The 20,242-nt window shown below is 41.5% G+C and overlaps 2 protein-coding genes across 14 annotated transcripts in view; both read left to right on the top strand.

Annotated features, from left to right (window-relative positions):
- The window catches only part of CCDC57 (coiled-coil domain containing 57), a 61,980-nt gene extending 47,111 nt beyond the window's left edge, over nucleotides 1-14,869 (top strand). For all 13 annotated transcript variants that reach the window (XM_087887127.1, XM_087887121.1, XM_034412931.2 and 10 more), the window contains 2 exons: nucleotides 330-546; nucleotides 14,567-14,869. In XM_087887127.1, the coding sequence (XP_087743253.1) occupies nucleotides 330-546; nucleotides 14,567-14,766 (417 nt within the window). In that variant the 3' untranslated portion in view covers nucleotides 14,767-14,869. The remainder of the gene's footprint in view (nucleotides 1-329; nucleotides 547-14,566) is intronic.
- A 2,410-nt stretch (nucleotides 14,870-17,279) lies between these two features.
- The window catches only part of FASN (fatty acid synthase), a 56,423-nt gene continuing 53,460 nt past the window's right edge, over nucleotides 17,280-20,242 (top strand). The window contains exons 1-2 of the mRNA XM_087887119.1: nucleotides 17,280-17,740; nucleotides 17,862-18,328. The gene's annotated coding sequence lies outside the window, so the exon portion shown is untranslated. The remainder of the gene's footprint in view (nucleotides 17,741-17,861; nucleotides 18,329-20,242) is intronic.

The raw sequence follows: 20,242 nt of genomic DNA, 5'->3' as shown, positions 1-20,242 counted from the left end.
ACCTCTGTGCCTGTTTCTTGGTGTAGTGCTGTATATATGTAGTAGAATATGGAGAAACTGAAACTAAGGCTCATACGAAGGTGATTCACTCAAATTGTATTGCCAAATTATTGCTAAGAGCTTTGAAAATCATGCAGAAGTTGTCTGGACAAGAAGCTTCTGCAGTAAAAAGACCACATAATTGGGAAATCACAGCACTGATTTCTACAAAATGTGTTCTGTTCCATTTTCTTAAATTTTTACTTAAAAATTTATTCCATTTTTTATTTTTTAATATTTTTCATCTATTTCCACATGACATTGATCTCAGACATTGGTCATTTCCACAGATTGGATTAGACTCATGTATAAGAAACTGCACTGCAGATCCCTCAGTATCTAAAGCCCCTGTGGTACAGCAGTCTCAACAGCTCAGAAGAGAAAGTCCAAGCCTATCCCAGCAAAGTCTGTTATCATCTAGTGCACCTAGTTCCTTGGAGGAAATTTGGCAAATGTTAGAAATGGGATCAAGTCCTTCAGTTCTCAGCCCCAAAAACATTGATCAAGGTATGTATAATGTATAAAGCCATGGTTATTTAAGTTCAGTAATATAATTCAAATATAGCACAATGGCTTCTTGAAGCCTAAATTTCTCTATTTTACTTATGACAGACTCCATTGGTATTTTCTTCATTTCCTTTACATATTCACCACATTAGAATTCAGTGTTTCACTGAGTGCGAAACTAACACATTTGTGTGCTCAATTAACCATTGGCTATAGATAGATCAAATAATATTCTGTGGAACTTTCTGGAAGACAGCATACTTGTCTCTAATGGTTTCCCCCATGTATTCCTTGGACATTCCACAATATCCAAGTGTAAGGAAGTGTTAGTTGTATTCTTGGGTGCTTTTTTGGTATGCTTTCCTACACTTAAACTGATTACATCCCATCTCCTTTCCGCTGTATAAAAATCCAAGTCTGGTGTTCCTAAGCAATAAGAACATATGACAAAATGTTCTTTAAAGCTGAAAGTCTGGTAACTACTCTTTTCACTATTCAGAAGTAGATACTCTATATTGTACTGAATATAAATATATTACCGCTTTTACTTAGCATCTGCCATTTTCACTAATTTTATTTACATTTCAGTAAGTAAAATTATTTTATTGTTATTATTTTACTTTTAATAAATTATTCATAGGTGGAAATACAATATTGTTTTTTGTGCTTATGACTCAAGTTTTGCTTGGTAGAGATTTAAAATAATTTCAGTCAATGCATTCTAAGATTCGTTGTAAGATTCAATTTTATAAGATTCAATAACAGATTATTTGTTTACTTATTAGGTTAGATTTTCTTATGGAACTCAAGTTGGTAGACATAATGCTCTATCCTCCCACATTCCCCCCAAAACAACCCTGTGAGACTTGCACATAAAGTGATTTATAGGGTACACATTAAAGTTGCAGCCTCCTTCCACCCCAATGCTACTAAAGGAAACTCTCAGAACCTATTAACAGTTGAAAAGATTATGAGGGAAATGGAAACTAACTTGTTAATTAATTTTAAATAGAATCTTACTAGTAATCTTGAAATAATAGTAACAGAGTTTGAAGGGACCTTGGAGGTCATCTAGTTCAACCCCCTGTTCTTGCAGGAGACCTATACTATTTCTGATAAATGGCTATCCAGTCTCTTCTTAAAAGCCTCCAGCAATGGGGCACCCACAACTTCCGAAGGCAATTTGTTCCACTGATTAATTTCTCTCATTTCCTTAGTTATAGGTTGCTTCTCTCCTTGGTTAGTTTCTATCCATTGCTTCTTGTCCTGCCCACAACTGCTTTGGTAAATAAGTTGCCCCCCTCTTCCTTGTGGCAGCCCTTTAAGTATTGGAAGACTGCTATTATGTCACCCTGGTCCCTCTTTTCACTAGACTAGGTATACCCAGTTTCTGTAGTCATTTTTCATATGTTTTAGCTTTTAGACTCCTAATTGTTTATGTTGCTCTTCTCTGAACTTTTTCCAAAGTCTCGACATCTTTTTTGTATTGGGGTGATCAAAACTGGATGTAGTATTTTAAGTATGGTCTTACCAAAGCTTTGTAGAATAGTACTGCTATGATTTGATGGAATGTTTTGATACTTTTTGTCTCCCCTCCTCCCCACCCTGGAAAAATGAGTTGGCATGGATGCATACAAATATATTTACTATATGTGTAGAAAATACTACTCAACCTGTTTTAATTCTCTTTATCCAGATAACTTAATTATTTTAATATTTAATAGCTTGTTTTTTTTTATCCCACTTAAATCATTTCTTATTTCACCAGTTGACCAATATTTTCTTTTTTGCCCATATGAATCAACTAAGCATTTTTATCTCCATTATTAGACTTAAAACTCTTCCTCACTTTGTCTCTTTGTCTCTTTCTTTTACTGATCACTCTATGGTCATTAATGCTTATTACATGAATTTATCAGATTTCTACAAATTGGACAATTTCTCTGCAGATGATTCTCTATAATACCTCCAAGACTATAATTCGTTAGTTACTATTGCAAAACTTTTTGGAAAGTTTTTGGAAATAGAAAATATATCATGAAATTACAGATTAACACTGTGTTCCGATTTAACAGTAGCTACGTAATACTTACGTATGCTGGCAGCCATGTGGTAGCAAGGGAGGGTAATATGGAGCTCCAGGGATGCTACATAGAGATTCATCTATTGCATCAAAGATTTTGTGAACTGAGCATAGAAGAGATACCACAGGTCAAGAACCTATTGATAAAACAAAGACTGTTTGCACATGTAAATGTTACAGCAACTTTCCTAACGTTTCATGTTCTCAACTGGTGAACCTCATCTGGCAATTTTACAAAAACACTAATTCCTAATCTTGGATACATCTAACTAAAATAAAACTGCTGCCTTTAATACTGCAAATGTCCACAATTTCGTGCCATAGAATAATGTTTTGGGCTAGGTATTTGATACCATCTACAGATGGATTTTGAGAAGATTTATGTTGAAGCTTGATATTCATCTATCTCATATACTTACTATGGAGGGCTTGGCATTAGGTAATCTGCTTTGGAAATGGTGATTACCCTCTTATCTTGCTTTCAGATCCTGCATATAGGCAATGTAGAATGTAGGAAAATGAATGGAAGAGGCAGCCTAAAATGGCATGTTCCATGTCTTCAAATTTGTGACTCCATTTGGCTGGAGTTTCCAGACAAATTGCAGTTGTGGAGAGGAATGTGGGATGGAGTAGGAAGGAGTTCTCCCAGTCTTCCAGAGGAAGTTCCCTCCCTGTCTCACACTTGTGGCCTGTTAACCAGACTATTTTTGAATATTTTTGAAAAAAGTCTAATGCTTTTTCAAGAAAGCACTAAAGCTGTGTTCAAAAATATTCCATGTGAAAGTTCACAGATTCAGAGCATTGTAAGGAACATTGGAGAATTCTATCCCACCTTACCCAATATCTTTCTATTGCATTTATGACCTGTCAGGCTAAAAAGATGAGAAAGAGCAAGAGATGAAGTGGGAGAGAACAGTCAATAAAAGCTGCAGAGTAATGGCTATGCTGACAGCAAGTGGCTACGGCAGTAACGTCTGAAAGCGGCCCATTGGATTAGCAAACAAGTATAAACTTTGGCAAAATAGTGTCCTCCCACTGCCCTAAAATACAATGAATAGTTCAATCATGAAAAAACCCTTTGTTGGAAGACATTTCTGAAATACCAGTCAGGCATTACATGGGAAGATATATCTGTGGAAGATATATCTCGTCTCACCTGCAGTTTAAGTCAAAATGGTTATAGAGGGCAGTGCCTGGGAACCATAGAGGAAAGGATACATTTATGGCAGCCAGAAGCGCATGTTCCAATCTCATGTCACGCAACCAAATGCACAGTGAGGTAACCGCATTGTATCCATGGCAAAAACTGTGTGAAAAGAAGAACAGTAGTTATTTAAGGTATTGTTTATTTTGGACAATAGTGAAATGAAGACAATGTTATTAGGACATACCGTATAAAAACTATGGGACATGTTCATGTTGCTATTAGAGAAAAGCCAAAACATCAAGATTGAATGTGGACATTCTGCGAGTCAGTGACCTGAAAAGGAATAGATCCAGTAGTGGGATTCACAATTTTTTACTATTGGTTCTGTGGGCATGGCTTGGCGGGCATGGCTTGGTGGTCATGTGACTGAGTGGGCATGGCCACCTTGATGTCACTCAAGGCAAGATGGGGCGGCTCAGGCTGGCCAATGCTGCAGAGACAGGGTGATTTCGAGGTACCATTCCGAGCCCCTTCCCCCCACCTTCTTGGGCTGACAAAAGCCCATCTAAAGAGCGTGACTGCCTGCCGAGCGTGACTTGCGCATACTGGCAAAAGGAGGCTAGGGGAAAAAAAGAGAAGGGCCGATGGAAACAGCCCATTTTCCGCCTCCATTCGGCTGTCTGTGCCGCGCTGAATCACAATGGGGAGGTGGCGGGGGGGAAAGGAAAAAAGCCCACTCAGTCCATATTGTACGTTTTCACCAGCACAATGAAGAATCTCTCCCAGCTTGCCGGTTCGGGCATTGGGAGTTTGAGGAGTAGATTGAGCACCTGGACTTGCTGCTGTGTTGCTCCAAGCCCGGCTCTGGCTGAAGCATTCAATTTTTTTCCCACGCTTGTGTGAGGAAGCCACAGAGCTTAGCGGTAACATATTGCAATTTGCATGCCTTAACAAGCCCACTGGTGGCCTCAGTGCACTTTTCCTCTCTGCGGAAAATTTTGGGGGATTGCATGTGTGGGGCACTGGGGGAATTGGTGCCTGGAGTGAGAGAGGAATGTGGGCTGACTGGGCGGGGAAGGCCAGTACTTCCAGCGCCCACAAGGAACCAGGCTTGGAGCAGTTTTATTATTTTATTATTGGACTTATATGCCGCCCTTTCTCCACAAGGACTCAGGGCGGCTCACAGCAATAAACAACAACAAGTCCAATTAAAATTCAACAATAAAAACTAAAATTCCCATTAAAACCCCATTCAATCCAGGCCAGCTTGGCGAAACAGCCATGTTTTAAGGTCACGGCGGAAGAAGCGAAGGTCGGGGGCTACCCGGAGCTCCAAGGGGAGCTGATTCCAGAGGGTAGGTGCGCCCACAGAGAAGGCTTGCTCCCTAGGGGCCGTCAGCCGACATTGTTTGGCCGACGGGACCCCAAGTAGGCCCTCTCTATGTGAGCGCACGGGGCGATGGGGAGCTGTTGCTGGACGCAGGTGATCCGCCAAATACCCCGGGCCTAAGCCATGTAGGGCTTTATAGGTAATCACCAGCACCTTGAACCTCACCCAGTGGGCAACCGGTAACCAATGCAGGTCACGCAGGAGGGGTGTGACACGGGAGCATCGGGACACTCCCATCACTACCCGCGCAGCCGCATTCTGCATCAGCTGAAGCCTCCGAGTGGTTTTCAAGGGCAGCCCCCTGTAGAGAGCGTTGCAATAGTCGATCCGGGAGGTGACGAGTGCATGGGTGACTGTGCGTAGGGCATCTCGGTCCAGGTAGGGGCGCAACTGGCACACCAGATGAATCTGGGCAAATGCCTCCCTTGTCACGGTCGTGACATGGTCTTCTAAAGTCAACCGTGCATCCAGGAGGATGCCTAATTTGCGCGCCCTATCCACAGGGGGCAACACCTCTCCCCCTATGACCAAAGATGGAATATTCCCTTGGAACCGAGACGCCGGTACGCACAGCCACTCTGTCTTGTCAGGGTTGAGTCGGAGCCTGTTCATCCCCATCCAGAGCTGAACCACCTCCAGGCATCGGGACATCACATCGAGGGCATCACTGGGCTGGTTCAGGGTGGATATAAAAAGTTGGGTATCATCAGCATATTGATGATACCCCACCCCAAAACCACGAATGATCTCCCCCAGCGGCTTCATATAGATGTTAAACAGCAGGGGAGAGAGAACCGACCCCTGAGGAACCCCACATGTGAGGGGCCTCGGGGTCAACCTCTGTCCCCCCGCCAACACCGCTTGCGAGCGTCCCGAGAGGTAGGAGGAGAACCACCGTAAAACAGTGCCTCCCGCTCCCAACCCCTCGAGGCGCGCAGCAAGATACCATGGTCGATGGTATCAAAAGCCGCCGAGAGATCTAACAGGCCCAGGGCAGAGGACTATCCTCTGTCCCTAGCCCTCCAGAGATCATCCACCAGTGCGACCAATGCCGTACACCAATGCTGTACCTGGGCCTGAAACGCGACTGGTACGGGTCTAGGTGTGATGCTTCATCCAAAACCAGCGGGAGCTGACGTGCCACCACGCTCTCAACAACCTTCGCAATAAAGCAAAGGTTGGAGACAGGACGAAAATTGTTTAAAATAACTGGATCCAAGGTGGGCTTCTTGAGGAGGGGCCTCACCACCGCCTCTTTCAAAACTCAAACAAGTTTTGGAGCATGTTAAGGAGGACTGCTCCTCCGCCGCAGCCATGCGTTTTCAAGCCTGGGCTGCTTGAAGTGAAAAGCATGCAATATGCAATAGCCCAGGCTTGAAAACGTATGGCTGGGGTGGAGACGGAAAACAGGGCATTTCCATCTGTCGTTTTTCAGGCCAGGTTTTGGCCATTTCTTGGCCGTTTTTGAGCCCAGAAAACGGCCGAAGCTGCCACCTCTTTGCTGGTGCGAGCAGCCTCCAGCCACTGCTCTTTCCCAGCAGGAACTCAGCCAGCAGAAGCTGCTGGAGGCTGCTTGTGCTGGCAAAGAGTGGCGGCTAGAAGCTTCTCACCCCCCCCCCAAAAAAAAGAGGAGGCAGCTGCAGGCATCTTGCAACAAGGGGAGAGAGATGCAGGCTGGAAGGGAGCCGAGCAGCGGCGGCTCAGGGCCTTCCCCTTTGCCACCAGTCGCGGGAGGAAGGTAAGGTCATGGGATGAAGAAAGAAGCGGTCATGGGGGAGGAAGCAGGGAGATTGAGTAAGGGCAGGGCCTCTGAAGGAGTGGAAACAGGGTAACGTGTGGCGAATGGCAAGCAGGTGCTATGCAGGAGGAGGCCCCAGAAGGCCAAGGCCAGGAACTAGCACGTCCCCCAACCCAAGGCAAAGGGAGACTGGGCGGCATGTGGGAGGAGGCCCAGAGAAGGTCAGAGCTGGGGACTGGCGCATCCCCTGACCCGAGGCGAAGGGAGAGCAGGCAGCATGTGGGCAGAAGGATGGCGATTGGCAAGAGCCAGGCCTGAAAGGCAGCTGAGCCTCGCTGTGTCCACCCCGAGGTGGCCCTTCGGCTGAGTGCCTTACCTTCGCAGGCAGCTGCAGTGAGCAGAATGGGTGAGGCGTGGATATCAGTTGGGTGGCGTGGTAGGCCGCAACGAAGGCAGGCAACCTGGCAGTGCCACATGGGACCATGGGAGACAGCTAGCTAGGCTGCAACTCGCAGGCTTACCCAGCCCGATCAGGGCCGCTCAGTTGGGCGGCAGGCAAGCTGGCTGGCCTGCAGAGACCATGTGGTCAACGCAAGCGAGGAGCCAAACAGAAGCAACAGTTATGCCAGGAAGGCAAGATGAGAAGTGACTGGGTGGGGCAGGGTGGGTGGGGTGAACAGAGGGCAGGGGCGAGCAGCAGGCGAGCAGGCGGGGCAAGTGGTGAGTGGGTGGGAGCAAGTAGGCGGGTGGGGGCAAGCAGGCAGGTGGGGCAAGCAGCAAACGGGTGGGTGGGGGCAGGGCCAGCCAGGTAGGATTTGTCAGTTCTCTGAACTGCTCAAAATTTTCACTACTGGTTCACCTGAACCAGTGCAAACCAGCTGAATACCACCTCTGATTTGTTCTTTATGTACATAATTATGTACGTAATGTGCCCTAGAATAATTGCACCATCATTCGTATAAATTAAATTGCATGCTTCCCAGACTGACTTGCCTTACTTGTTGGAATACAGATTTATGTTAACTCTTAAGACAGCTACTTAATTGACAAACATAATTAAACAGATAACATCAATATAAAGACCACATGAAACAATAATAATTGAATTAATTTAACTGTGCTAGGGTTTTATTTTTAGAGTTCCAAGCCTTGGGGAATTATAAAAAGATGCAAAAGGATTGAAAAATAAGAGATTGTCATAATTGCAGTACATATTTTGCTGCAATATTTAAACCCGGATGATGAAAACTGATCCACTTTTAAAATCGTTCATTATTATTGGCTCAATTTTATTGAGTCATACGTAATCTTCTCTATGGGTCAAAATTTCAACACTTTTTTCCCTATCATGTGGGTGAAGGACCAGACAATGAGAGGGCTGGGTAGAATATTAACCAGTAGAGATGCGTACTCCTTTTGGACTCTATGCATGCAGTTTTGTTCTCTGTTATGTAAGATTCTCATCTCCCAAGAGAAGTACAAATATTAACTTATTCTGATGTGATTTCTGTACTTAACAGCTCCTGCCAGTAAAATCAGCAGAAGTAAATATAAGAGAAAGTTATCTGGATTATAGGAACAGTAGTAACAGAATGGATTGTAACAATTCATTACTTATATTCTGTGGTTCAGGGAAATGCAGTGTAATCAAAGTTAATTTTATTGCCAGGGATCATGAATGGGCACAGTTGGAGCTGATGCTAAATATCAGATGAGCTCTCAACACATATGGACCTGCTCATGTGTGAATTTCAAAGTCCATTTTATTTGTGATCATTTGTCAGCAAGGTAAAAACATGGAAGCAGGGTAACAGCTGTATTAAAGTTAAGATTTTAAAAATGAAGAAAAGAAACAACTGAATAAAATATATAAAGCTATAATGTAATGCAAAACATAAAAATATAATAGAAATAAATTAATGACATGAAATGAAATGAAAATATTATAAAATAGAAAAGAACTATGTCATGGTGTCATCTCTCTAGGATTAGGACATTTTATGCCTTCTGATGAAAATTGCTGCTGATGCACATAGAACAACACTAGTGATAGTAGCATTCCAGTCTGTGATTAGGAAAAAAAATGTCTCTCACTCATAACAGATTTGTCTTTTTGTTAGGAGGCAGAAGCATGTCTGCAACATAAATTGCTGTAGAAAAAGTAGTGGAAAAATATATGAAATAGGATTTCCACAAGGGCATCATCTACTGTATTTCCCATTTTGTACTGCTGAGAATAAGGCATTGAAATGGGCCAAAGCAAAGGTTCTGTTATGCCAAGCAACGAAACTTGAATAATTTACAGATATAAATCAAATTTATTTATTTATTATTTGAAATTTGAACCCACCACTGAGAGTTAGCTGTAGCACAAAATCCATCTGCTATGCAACTTCAAATATTTTTTTCACAGATTTCAGTTTTAAAAATTTTCTTGGCCTCAGAGCAACAAAGAATAGATAGCAAGGCCACAATAACATACTGTATTTTCCGGCGTATAAGACAACTTTTTAACACATGAAAATATTCTCAAAAGTCCGGGATCGTCTTATACGCCGGGTGTCGTTCTCCTGTAACCAGGCAGACCAGCCCGAAAGACTCTGACGAGCCTTAAATGGCTCTGGCGATCCAAGCTCTGATGATCCCAGCTTTGCCTGCTAATCAGGCAACTCAGCTGGGATGCCAGAGCCATGTAAAAGGAAAAAACTTTTTTTCTTTTACGTGGCTCTGCAAGCTCTGACGATCCCAGCTGAGTTGCCTGCCAATCAGGCAACGCAGCTGGGATCGCCAGAGCCCTGTAAAAAGAAAAAAGTTTTCCCCCTCCAGCTTGCTTACCTTAGCTGCTAATCGCAACGCTTGCCTTGCTTCGCTTGCCTGAATCCATTCCATCAGCAAGCCACTCCCTGCCTGCAATCAAGCAGGCAGGGAGTTGTGGACTTCAACTCCCAGAATTCTTCAGCCAGCAAAGCAAAGCTGGCTGAGGAATTCTGGGAGTTGAAGTCTACAAGTCTTAAAGTTGCCAAGGTTGGAGACTCCTGTTCTATTGGGTAAGTTTTTTTCCCCTTTGGGAGCTTTAAAAAAAATAGTTAATTGGATTTTTTTTTTAGTTGTTCTTTTTTAGACCTAGCCATTTAAAGTTTAGGAAGTTTTAAATTTAGTTTTCATATAAAAATAAAAATAAAATAATATTTGTGTAGCTTTCTGAGATTTAGTGTGTTTCTGTAGTGTTTCACTCTAACTACACAAACACACAAAATCTCACAAAGCTGTATGTGGAATTTTGTGTGTGTAAAGTGTAAAGTTGTTTTTTTGGGCTTTTTGTGGCTGTGTGAGGTTCCTGTTTGTTGCAGGGGCCATTTTGGGTCTAGCACAGCTGCTTTTACATTGTGGGTGAGCCAGTTAATGTTTTTTAATTTTTATTTGGTGTGCGTTGGAAGAGGGGTAGTCTTATACGGTGAGTATAGCCCAAACCCTATATTTTAACAGGAAAAGTCGGGGGTCGTCTTATACGCCCAGTCGTCTTATATGCCGGAAAATACGGTAGCTGAGATTTTTACTTCCATCTTGATGAAAAGACATCAAGGAAAATTAATGGGCCAGTGAGCTATTGGAAAACGAGTTTAAGCCAGTAAGAAATGAGGAAACACAGATTCTCAGCTCCCATAGAACCATACCAGTTCTGTACAGATTAAAGTTTCCATATGAAAAAGTGCTCATAAAAATAGATTGAACAATATCTATTGATATTGACTTTGAATGATTTTATATGCATAGCTGTGTATGATTGTATATGCATATCTGTGTACTTGGGATACAAGTAGTTTTTGATTTATGATCACTATTAAGCCCCAAATTTCTGTTGCTAAGCAAGATAGTTGTTAAGTGAGCTTTGCTGCATTTTATGACTTTTCTTGCCACAGTTTTTTAAGTGAATTACTTGTTGTTAAGGAAATTTAACTCCCCCCCACCCATTGACTTTGCTTGCCAGCAGCTGTCTGGGAAGTTTATAAAAATGGTTGTCACATGACCCTGGGACAGTGCAACTGTCAAAAATACATGCCAGTTGCCAAGTGCCCAATTTTGGATCACCTGACCATTGAAATATTACAGCTGTCATAAGAGTGGAAACTGTTCATAAGTCACTTTTTTAATGACATTGTAACTTCAGTCACTAAACGAATGGTTATAAGTTGAAGACTACCTGTATAGACCTAGCTCTAGATATATACACTTGTGGCTTTTGATAATCAAACATCCAGATATGTATCTTACATTCAGCTTTTCTTAATGCTTTGCCTTTCCTCCATGATAGGCTAGAACCCCAAATCAAATCAAACGAAGCCCAAAAATAGCAATATAAAACTTACAAGGTGAATATAGAGCGAGTAAATATAGCAAAGAATAAACTTATACCGGTAATAATGCAAAATTGTGTAAAGGGAAGACCAAAGGGGCAGTGGCTCAGGGACTCTGTTGAGCCATCCCCATATGGGTATAGCTGCTGGTATACAAGGTATCCATATAGTGTATAGTGTCCAAAGACTGCTGAGGGCAATGCTAAAGTAAAGGCCTATGAAATGTCACTGTTATAATGGATGATAAATAGGAAGCTGGCACAAAGTCTTATAAAAAAATCTCCCAAATTGTAGGACTGGACATTAGGTTCAGATTAGTTTGAAGATCAGTGTCACAGATCTGTTGCTGGAAACCACTTCTGGCATTTTCAAAGCCTCATGAGCTTGGGTTGTATATTGCAAAACCTAATGAATGAATTTTGTCAATAGCCTTCTTAAGTCATATTAATTTAAAACAGTCCCAAGGGACCAAATAAATGGAGAATTAGTATAATTTTTATTGAGAATTTTACGTAGTTCAAAGACAAATATAGAAATATAAAAAGAAAAGAAAGAAAAAAAGTACAGAAAATAATACAGATAAAGGAAAAAAAATATTTCCAACCTTCTTTTCAGCAGTTACAAACTCCTTATCCCTCTTTCAATATTAAAATAGTCCCTTTAGCCCCTTTATTCAGTCCTTTTTCAGTCATTCCAGAAATAATTATTTCACCTTTTTTTCCATTTTTAGCAAAAAGTTTTCCAGTCTTTTATAAAAGTACTTAACTGTTTTATCCATGATCAAAGAGTTCAGTTTTGCCATTTTTGTTAATTTTGCCATCTTCACAATCCATTCCTCCTGCCTATTTTAATGAAACATGGATGAGTAGGACCAAGCTCTAATATCTACAAAAGTCAAATTCATCTCCAAATATAAGATAGCATTCTTAATACATTTTAGAATTATGAGAATGGCTCTAATAAACTTAATTTGAATAGATTCTAGAGTATTCAAATAGAGAAAAAAGATTTCAGAAGCAAGAAGAAACTGAGGAACCACTTAACTATTTTCCTTTTCTTGTATGTTTTGCTTTTTCTTTTATTTATTTTTCTTTTGTCTTCCTTGCTATTATCTTATAAGATATTATCTTCTGGTTTAAAAGTTTTAATAAAAATATATATTAAAAGAAACCTGAGGAACAGTAAGAAAACCATACTGTCCACAGTGATATAATGTCACTTTGAATGAAACTCTGTTAATGGATGTGAAATTACAATGAGATCTGCACTCCAAGTTAAAGAGGTGTGGTACAACATTTCAAGGCATTTAGTGTACAGGTAATCCTGAACTTATAACCACAATAGAGCCCAACATTTTGTTACTAAGCAAGATAGTTGTTAAGTTATTTTTGCCTCATTTTACAACCTTTCTTGACACAGTTGTTAAGTGAAGTTGTGAAGTTAGTAACATGATTGTTAAGCGAATCTGGCTTCCCTGTTGACTTTGCTTGTCAGAAGGTCGCAAAACTTGATCACATGACCCTGGGACACTGCAAGCGTCATAAATGTGAGTCAGTTCTCAAGCATCTGAATTTTGATCATAGAACAATGGGGAGGCTGTCATGATCATAAATGTGAAAAACTGTCATAAGTCACTTTTTTCATTGCCGTTGTAACTTCAGTCACTAAAAGAATGGTTGTAAGTCGAGGACTACCTATAACCATTTAATGGGAGTCCCATTAATTTCCTATTTATGGATTTTAATGGCCATTCATTGAGCAATTGTTCTAATTTACAACAGTGGTGAACAAATGATACTTAGAACCAGTCCTCATAGTTGCGGCCATTGCAGCATCGCTTTTGTCATATGATTGCAATCTGGGTGGTTTGTAACTGGCTCACAGTTATAACATTGCAGCATCCCACAGTCAAAGGATCATTATTTGTGACCATCATTGCTGGCTTTTGAGAAGAAAAGTCAGTGGGGAAGATGGCAGGTGGTTATAAATGGTGATCACATGACATCACGCTTAATAACATCATGAAATTTGCTTAATGAAGGCAATTGGAAGGGGCAGAGCTGCCATCACTAAACCATGTGGTCAGATGATGTCGAGCTTTACAACCATGTTGCTTAACAACTGCATTAGTTCCAGTTGTCATTGTTAATTGAGGATATCTATAATCTTTCTTCTAAATGCAAAAAGGCCAGTGCCTTTTTCATTCCTGTCTAAGAAAATGACATGATGACTACAATGTCATAAAAGTGCCTGAATTGCTCATTCTACTATGAGGGGAGGGTGGTGAGCAAGGACCATAAGTGCCTCAAGGATTTGATTTATATAGAAGTTAAAAAGTAAGAGGGCTAATATGTAACCTTCCTTTAACCTCTGTAAGTTGGAACAGCTTCAGAAAGATGAACGTGTAAGGTAGCTGGGTGACTTTGGGCCACTTTTTCAACCCAACCTACTTCATAGGGTTGTTATTATGGACAAAATAGAAGGCGGGAGTATTAGGAACATCCACGATCTTAAGTTATAATTTTAAAAAAGATAAAATATAATAACATAGAACTCTCAGAGAGGAGTTAGAGAGACTGGATAAGTAGAAGCAGCTTTTTGCCAATGATGTATTGCCTTAATCTTTCCAGAGTTTCTCTATCCCTTGGAATAAATTCAAGAGCTGGAATAAATTCAATTTTGCAACTAAGGTTGCAAAACAGGGAACATTGGGCAGCAGTGGGAAGTGGGGGAGAAGTTGAGTGTTTTTCAGCAAATGGTGAAGGACAAGACCGTAGTCCAAAACTGAATGTTGCCCTCTAAAACCAGCCTGCTCCTCAGGAATAACATTGCTTTGAACACAATCCAGTCATTCGAATATAGAAACCTGGCATATGGTCTATTTATTGCATTGAGTAAACTAATAGGCTTGTAATATATTGGGTCTAATCTATGTATTTTTATTGAATAGAATAATAGCTTGGTTCCAGTCATATGAAAATAGCCTGAAATATTAATGAGTAAACGAAGCAGCCATATTCTCCCTTACTAGTTCTGTGAGAATGAAAGAGAGAGGGAGGGAGGGAGGGAGGGAGGAGAGAGAGACACACACAGATAATGTATTGTCTCTATCTAAAGTTTGTGTCCATAGACAATGCTAATTTGACTTAATCTAAAGCCAACCTTAATGCAACCAGCTGTCTTCAAAGCTGGCAATGACAAATGGGAGTGAAAAAATGCTCTTTTCTCAGTTTACTTTAGTCTCTATTACTTGTATCGGCATTGTTTGAAAATGCTATTAATTTCTTTTATCTTTTCTGATTTGTAGAAAAATGCCAGATTATCAATGAACCCAAAAGACTTGAAGAATCTCCAAGAAAAGCACAAGTAGATCCACTGGCTGTCGAGGGGACAAAGTTTGATGTTCAATCAAGACTAAAACCAAAGAAATCACCTTACATTCAATCCAACAAACCCCAAAAATCTCAACGAATAACTAAAATCCGCAATTACAATATAAAGGACTGAGATTTTATTGAACTATTAAATTTTCTTTGTAAAGTATGCTGCACTTCAAAGGAAACAAATACTTAACATTTATTGAAACATCATAAACATTAATGAAACAGTATGTGTTATTGTTCCTTGTATTTAATAGCCATGCTTTCACTTTAAAAATTACAAGGGTTCTGAGGGTTATGTTTTAATATGTGTGAGGCTGTTGGAAACTCTGAAGCCTCAGATGAAGGATTCTTGGCCTAGGGCAGTGTTTCCTCTTATTATAGGCCTCCTTTCCACTTAAAATTATTATTATTATTATTATTATTATTATTATTATTATTATTATTATTATTATTATTGGCCTCCTTTCCATTTAAAATTGATACATTCACTATTACTTCTCACAACTGTGATTGTTTGATGGGATTTTAATGTATTATTTTTCAACATAGCCTGGCACATAGAGGGGCACAAAACCTCTCTGAGGAATATGTGTCATTTAAAATGTGATAACTTAATTTATTATTATAAAATAAAAATTGAAGACCTAAGAGTGTCTTGGGAGATCTTTAAAAGTCCTAGGATCACACTTTAAGAAACACTGGCCAAGGGCATTAATAGAAGCATCAGTCTGGAAACTCCGGAAAGGGTACTCAAGAGTCTGATAGCATCAGAGATATAATCACAGGTCCAACAGTCTTGCAATAAATACTAATTACTTAATTAAAATAATAAAGTATTAACTATAAACAAGATATGATTAACCATTCAAAGTGCCTGTAGCTCAAGAATGCCATAACAGTCTCATGCTGTTGGGATGATGGTCGATGTATCTGGAGGACACTAGGCTGACGAAAATTGCACTAGAGACTGTCCACATCTTTTGAAATCTAAAATCTAAATGTTTTTCTTGCAAGAAAACAGGAATAAAATGGTTTAAATAAATAGAATCACTGGGGGAAAGGAAATTGAAACATGACACAGCAAAGGTTCTTATTTTAATATATTTTAATAATAATACATTCAATTAGCAGTAATGCATTATAAAAAGAAACAATGGATTCCTTGAAATTGCAATGTTATATGATTTTAGATAAAAATGTACAAACTCATGTTTTAAAAAACTACTGCAGAGAATTCATAGAAACAGAAGTGAGTCTTCATAACAGCATAATGCATAGCACACCTAACATAGCATGATGCCCATGCTGGTTGAGAATGGTGGTAATTATATTTCAGTGCACCAGAAAGCCACCAGACTCTAAAATGATTCATAAATAGGGATCTGAACTGTGTTTTCCCAGCTTACTATACTCCACTTATGTTCAAAATATACCTGTAGTGTCCAATAAGTAACATCGTCTTTCAAAAAGTGACTTGGCTTCAGCCTGTCAAGTTCACACTGAACGTTTTTCTGCTCTCTACTACACTCTGGGTAAAATTCAATCACAAAGAGTGTGACACTTTAAAGACTGTTTAAATTTTAAAGCTTTGGTGGAGGCTCTGTATTGCTTTTATAAAGAGTGGGGAGTATTATATTTGGGCCAAGCAAGCACAAATCTATGAATAAATTCGGAACTCACAAACATACCAAAGAGATGGAGAAAGCCACACTTAAAAAGATAACCAGCAGAATACAAAAGGCAGCCAACAAGATAGTTCAAGTTCTTAATCCTAGTCAGAGGATCCTACACTCTGCCATGAAGCAAATCTTGAAAGACAAAAGATGTAAAAACAGTCGGGCACTATTTAAGGACATTTAACCGTTTCTTGGGCCTATATTCTTCCATGCAGCAGGAATAAAATCCTTGGAAGTTGGATTGAAGCGATCTGGAGTCCACTTGAAAGACTGAACGGTAGTAACCCGGGAAGCTCGTACTCTTCTGAGGTGAATGACCTGAAATAAGCCACAATTCACAAGCTCTTCTTGCATCACCAACAGCTTCATTTCCTAAACAGACCCGTCCCCCTAAATACAGTCACCATATCACCCTATCTCCTAGCAACACCCACACAGCCTCTGGGATTGGTGGAAGAGCAACCACGCCTACATCTCTCGGCTTTCTGATTGGGCACTCCTATCAATGACCCAGGGCCCCGAAAGAAATGTGTTCTTTTGTGTATTTCATTTTAGCCGGGTTTTAAAGAACTCGGTCAGAGTGTAGCAAGACAAGCAGCGCGACTGGCGTTGATCTCCTAGGACACCAGCCGTTTCCTCAGGGAAGAGCGCCTGCCCTGCGGCCAATTAGACTCGTTTGGCAGAGTGCTGGGCCGAAAGTCTAAAGGGATAAACTTGCCTAATTAATTTTTTTTCCTTTGCCGAAGAGGAGACTGGCTGGGAAAAGGAATTCATTATGCTCCTCTCCCAGGCTTCACTAGACGCTGCATACACGCAGCTACTCCGTGATTCCTAAAGCAAGGTTGCATCTCCCACCCGCTCATCTTTCCCTTGAGGCTGGGGAAAATGAATTCAAGTGCATCCCGCACCACACTTGTCACACGAGCAGGCCCAGCCGCTTATGAGGAAGCCTCCTTCTAGTCAGCAAGCGGGCTTCCCTTTCCGCCGCCACCCCATTGCAGCCGCTGGCACCAGGTGGCTCTCGAGAAAGCATCACGTAGTCGTCTCGAAGTGGGCCGGGAGAAAAAGGCGCGACTCTTGGGGGGCGGGGGGCTCGGCTAGCGAAGTCCGTGGGTGGCGCTGCTGAATCCACTCCACCGAGAGACGGTGATCGTAGCTTTATTCGTCGATCGAGTAGCAAAAGTTTCGTGGGGCGGGGGAAAGGTATGTGCGAGGAGGGTGAAGTAAATGCGGTTGTAAAGACTCTTAGAGGATGGCGAACATTCTGGTGTAGTGGTTAGCATTTAAACACACAAAACATCCACAAAACTCTCCCAGTGACTTCACCGCCAGCCCGGCTTTTTTTTTTTTTTTTAGCCTTCCCTGCCCCGCAGATCGAAGGAAGGAAAAAACCGCCCTTGCGCTCCCGAGGGGAAAAAACGGGTATCTAAACAAAATCCATCCATAACTATCACGGGTCTCAAATAATCGTTTCGGACTAAAATCCAACCAGTGACGTTGTTGTGTCCTCCCCCCCTCCCCCCCTTTCGCCGACATTTTGTAGGCTTTGAGAGGCCTCGGATGGTGCCTAGGGAGGGTATGGACGACGACGCGTGTTCTTCTGGGCGCTGCTCTTTGCTTCCCTTCCTCCCCATCGGTGATCGCGAGAAGCTCCCGTGAGCCAGGGCCTGGCATCGCCCCAGGATCTGCTCCGGGAGGCCCAGCGCCGGCTCTCATTGGACTGAAGCAAAAAAGCAAACTGTCAGCCCATGTGGCGTGGCCACCGGAGGTGGTGGCTGTTTAAATAGGCGCCGGGAGCTAGAGGGAGACAGTGAGAAAGAAACGGAGAGCGCAGAGAGCTCAGTGTGCGCCAAAGCACCGGGAACGAAAGAGGCAAATTAGCCGAGAGACCTGCGTGCCTAATAGCAATCGGATAAAGCGCGCCTCCTCCGCCAACCAGCTTTCAGCAGCTGCCGCATCGCTTGTCTCAGCACCGACCTGCCGCCTGGCCGACCTCAGGGACCTGAGCAGGTAACCGGCTTAGCGTTGCTTGGAAAAAGGCATCCAAAACTTGGATGGGGTTTTCTGGCGTGAATGAAAAGAAACTGCGGGAAGCTAAAATGGAGCCTGCGGCTGGAACGGCGTTCGCGGGGGTGGGGGGGCGGGGGACAGAGACACGCGGGGCCCGAGTTATCATCGGGGGCGTGGGGGGGGGTGTATTCCACAAATTGGGGTGAGGAAAGGATGGAGGCATTGTAGAAGGGGGTTCAAATCCGTCTCCCTCCGTCGCCGAGGAGAGGCCCTTTTCTTTCCAGACCAACCATCTTCCTCTCTCTGGCTCCTGCGTGGGGAGGGGAGGGGAAACCGGTATTGGAGAGGCACCACATCGCTAAATGTGTTCCATTTTCCCAGCCTCTTTTATGCAAAGTGGATTGTGTAAGCCTGGGGAATGGCTGAAACGCATCTCTTTTGAATGGAAGTTGTGCTGATTTTGGAGCGACATCGATTTCAGGTTGCCTTCTGAGAGGCAGCGAAAGGTTGTGTGGTGTGCGACGCGTCGAGGCCTTGGAGGCGCAGGAAAGTCTGTAATTATACAATGAGCTTGCCTTATAAAAATCCTTTTAGAATAAAGACCGTTGAATTTAAAACGATGCCAGCTTGGGTTGGCTCTTGGGAAACGACGCTGTGATTTGACCGTGTCACTTTAGAAATCTTGCAACTTTCTCTGTTGCCTTCCATAAAATGACAGGGATAAATTCTGGATAGGTTGTCATTTTGTAGTATGCCAATAGGTTAAAATTAAGAGGTGGTTTCTGAGATTGTTGGATAAGGGGGAGGGGTGTTTCATGAGGGGAGAACTAAGCCTTTCTGCATTGGAAGTGCTCTGCATCCAGCCATTTTGGCATCAAGGAGGGAAAGCAAGATACGCTGACGTACTAATATTTATTTCTAAAGACCTAGACTAGAGGGAAATCTCTGGCTCTTATCATTTACATACAATAGTATGCAGAACCAGCTAAGACCTGAAATGCAAAAACTCAATGTTGCGAATATTCTGTGACTTTACTGTGAGGAACTTTGGAGATCGGATAATCTTCTTTGTTGCTCACAAGCTAATTTGCTTCTTCTCAGGAAGATAATAACAAATAAGATAGTTCTGATTGATACAGAATGAAATCGTTTTGCTACTGGACAAAATATGTAACTTACTGTTCTCTATTACAATATATCTGGTATCTTCCCAACTCCTCACCATCTTTGCTCCATTGCTTTTGAAAGCCTACAATTGTGTTAATGATGCAAACATGATTTGACATTCAAAATTGTAACTACATAGTTTTATTAACGCATTTTAATAAAGCGTTAATACAGTTCTCACATTTATCAAGTAACAGATGCATGCAATGCACTGAAACTTTTAGGCATATGTTTTATTTTAAACAGTAAGGTAATGGATGGCACATTCCCATTTATTAATTATATTTTTCTTGACCTGTAAATTAAGTTTTTAAGTATTAATGACGTATTAAAAGTTTTTTAAAATGATTCTGAAGTGAATTACAATATTCAACAGCATAAAACTATTATTTAGAATAATCTGAAAGCAATTTTAAAGCAGCCTTTTCCAATATTGAACTGTTTATATCTTCTGGACATTAGCACTCTAAATTTGAGGACCAGTCCAACTCTGTTTTATGTTAACTGGGAATGATGGAAACCATCAGTATCTAAGGGCTGCAGATTGGGGAAAACTGCTTTAAAGCTACAGGAAGTAAGAATAAAATTGTAATAGTATCGTAAATTCCTTTTTTCCATTAAAGCCAGTGGAAACAAAGAACTTTAATTTCCTAGTCTACAAACAATTCATTCAGTGATGGCCCTAAATTAAAATGCAGTTTTGTTGACTTCAGCAGTACTAATCTGTTTGCAACAGTAGGTATTTTT

This window comes from Pantherophis guttatus, chromosome 2 (genome assembly GCF_059756535.1).
Source record: "Pantherophis guttatus breed Tessera chromosome 2, ASM5975653v1, whole genome shotgun sequence".
NCBI classification, from domain to species: domain Eukaryota; kingdom Metazoa; phylum Chordata; class Lepidosauria; order Squamata; family Colubridae; genus Pantherophis; species Pantherophis guttatus.
The sequence above is the reverse complement of the archived record's forward strand: the minus strand, read 5'-3'. Positions and strand labels throughout refer to the sequence as shown.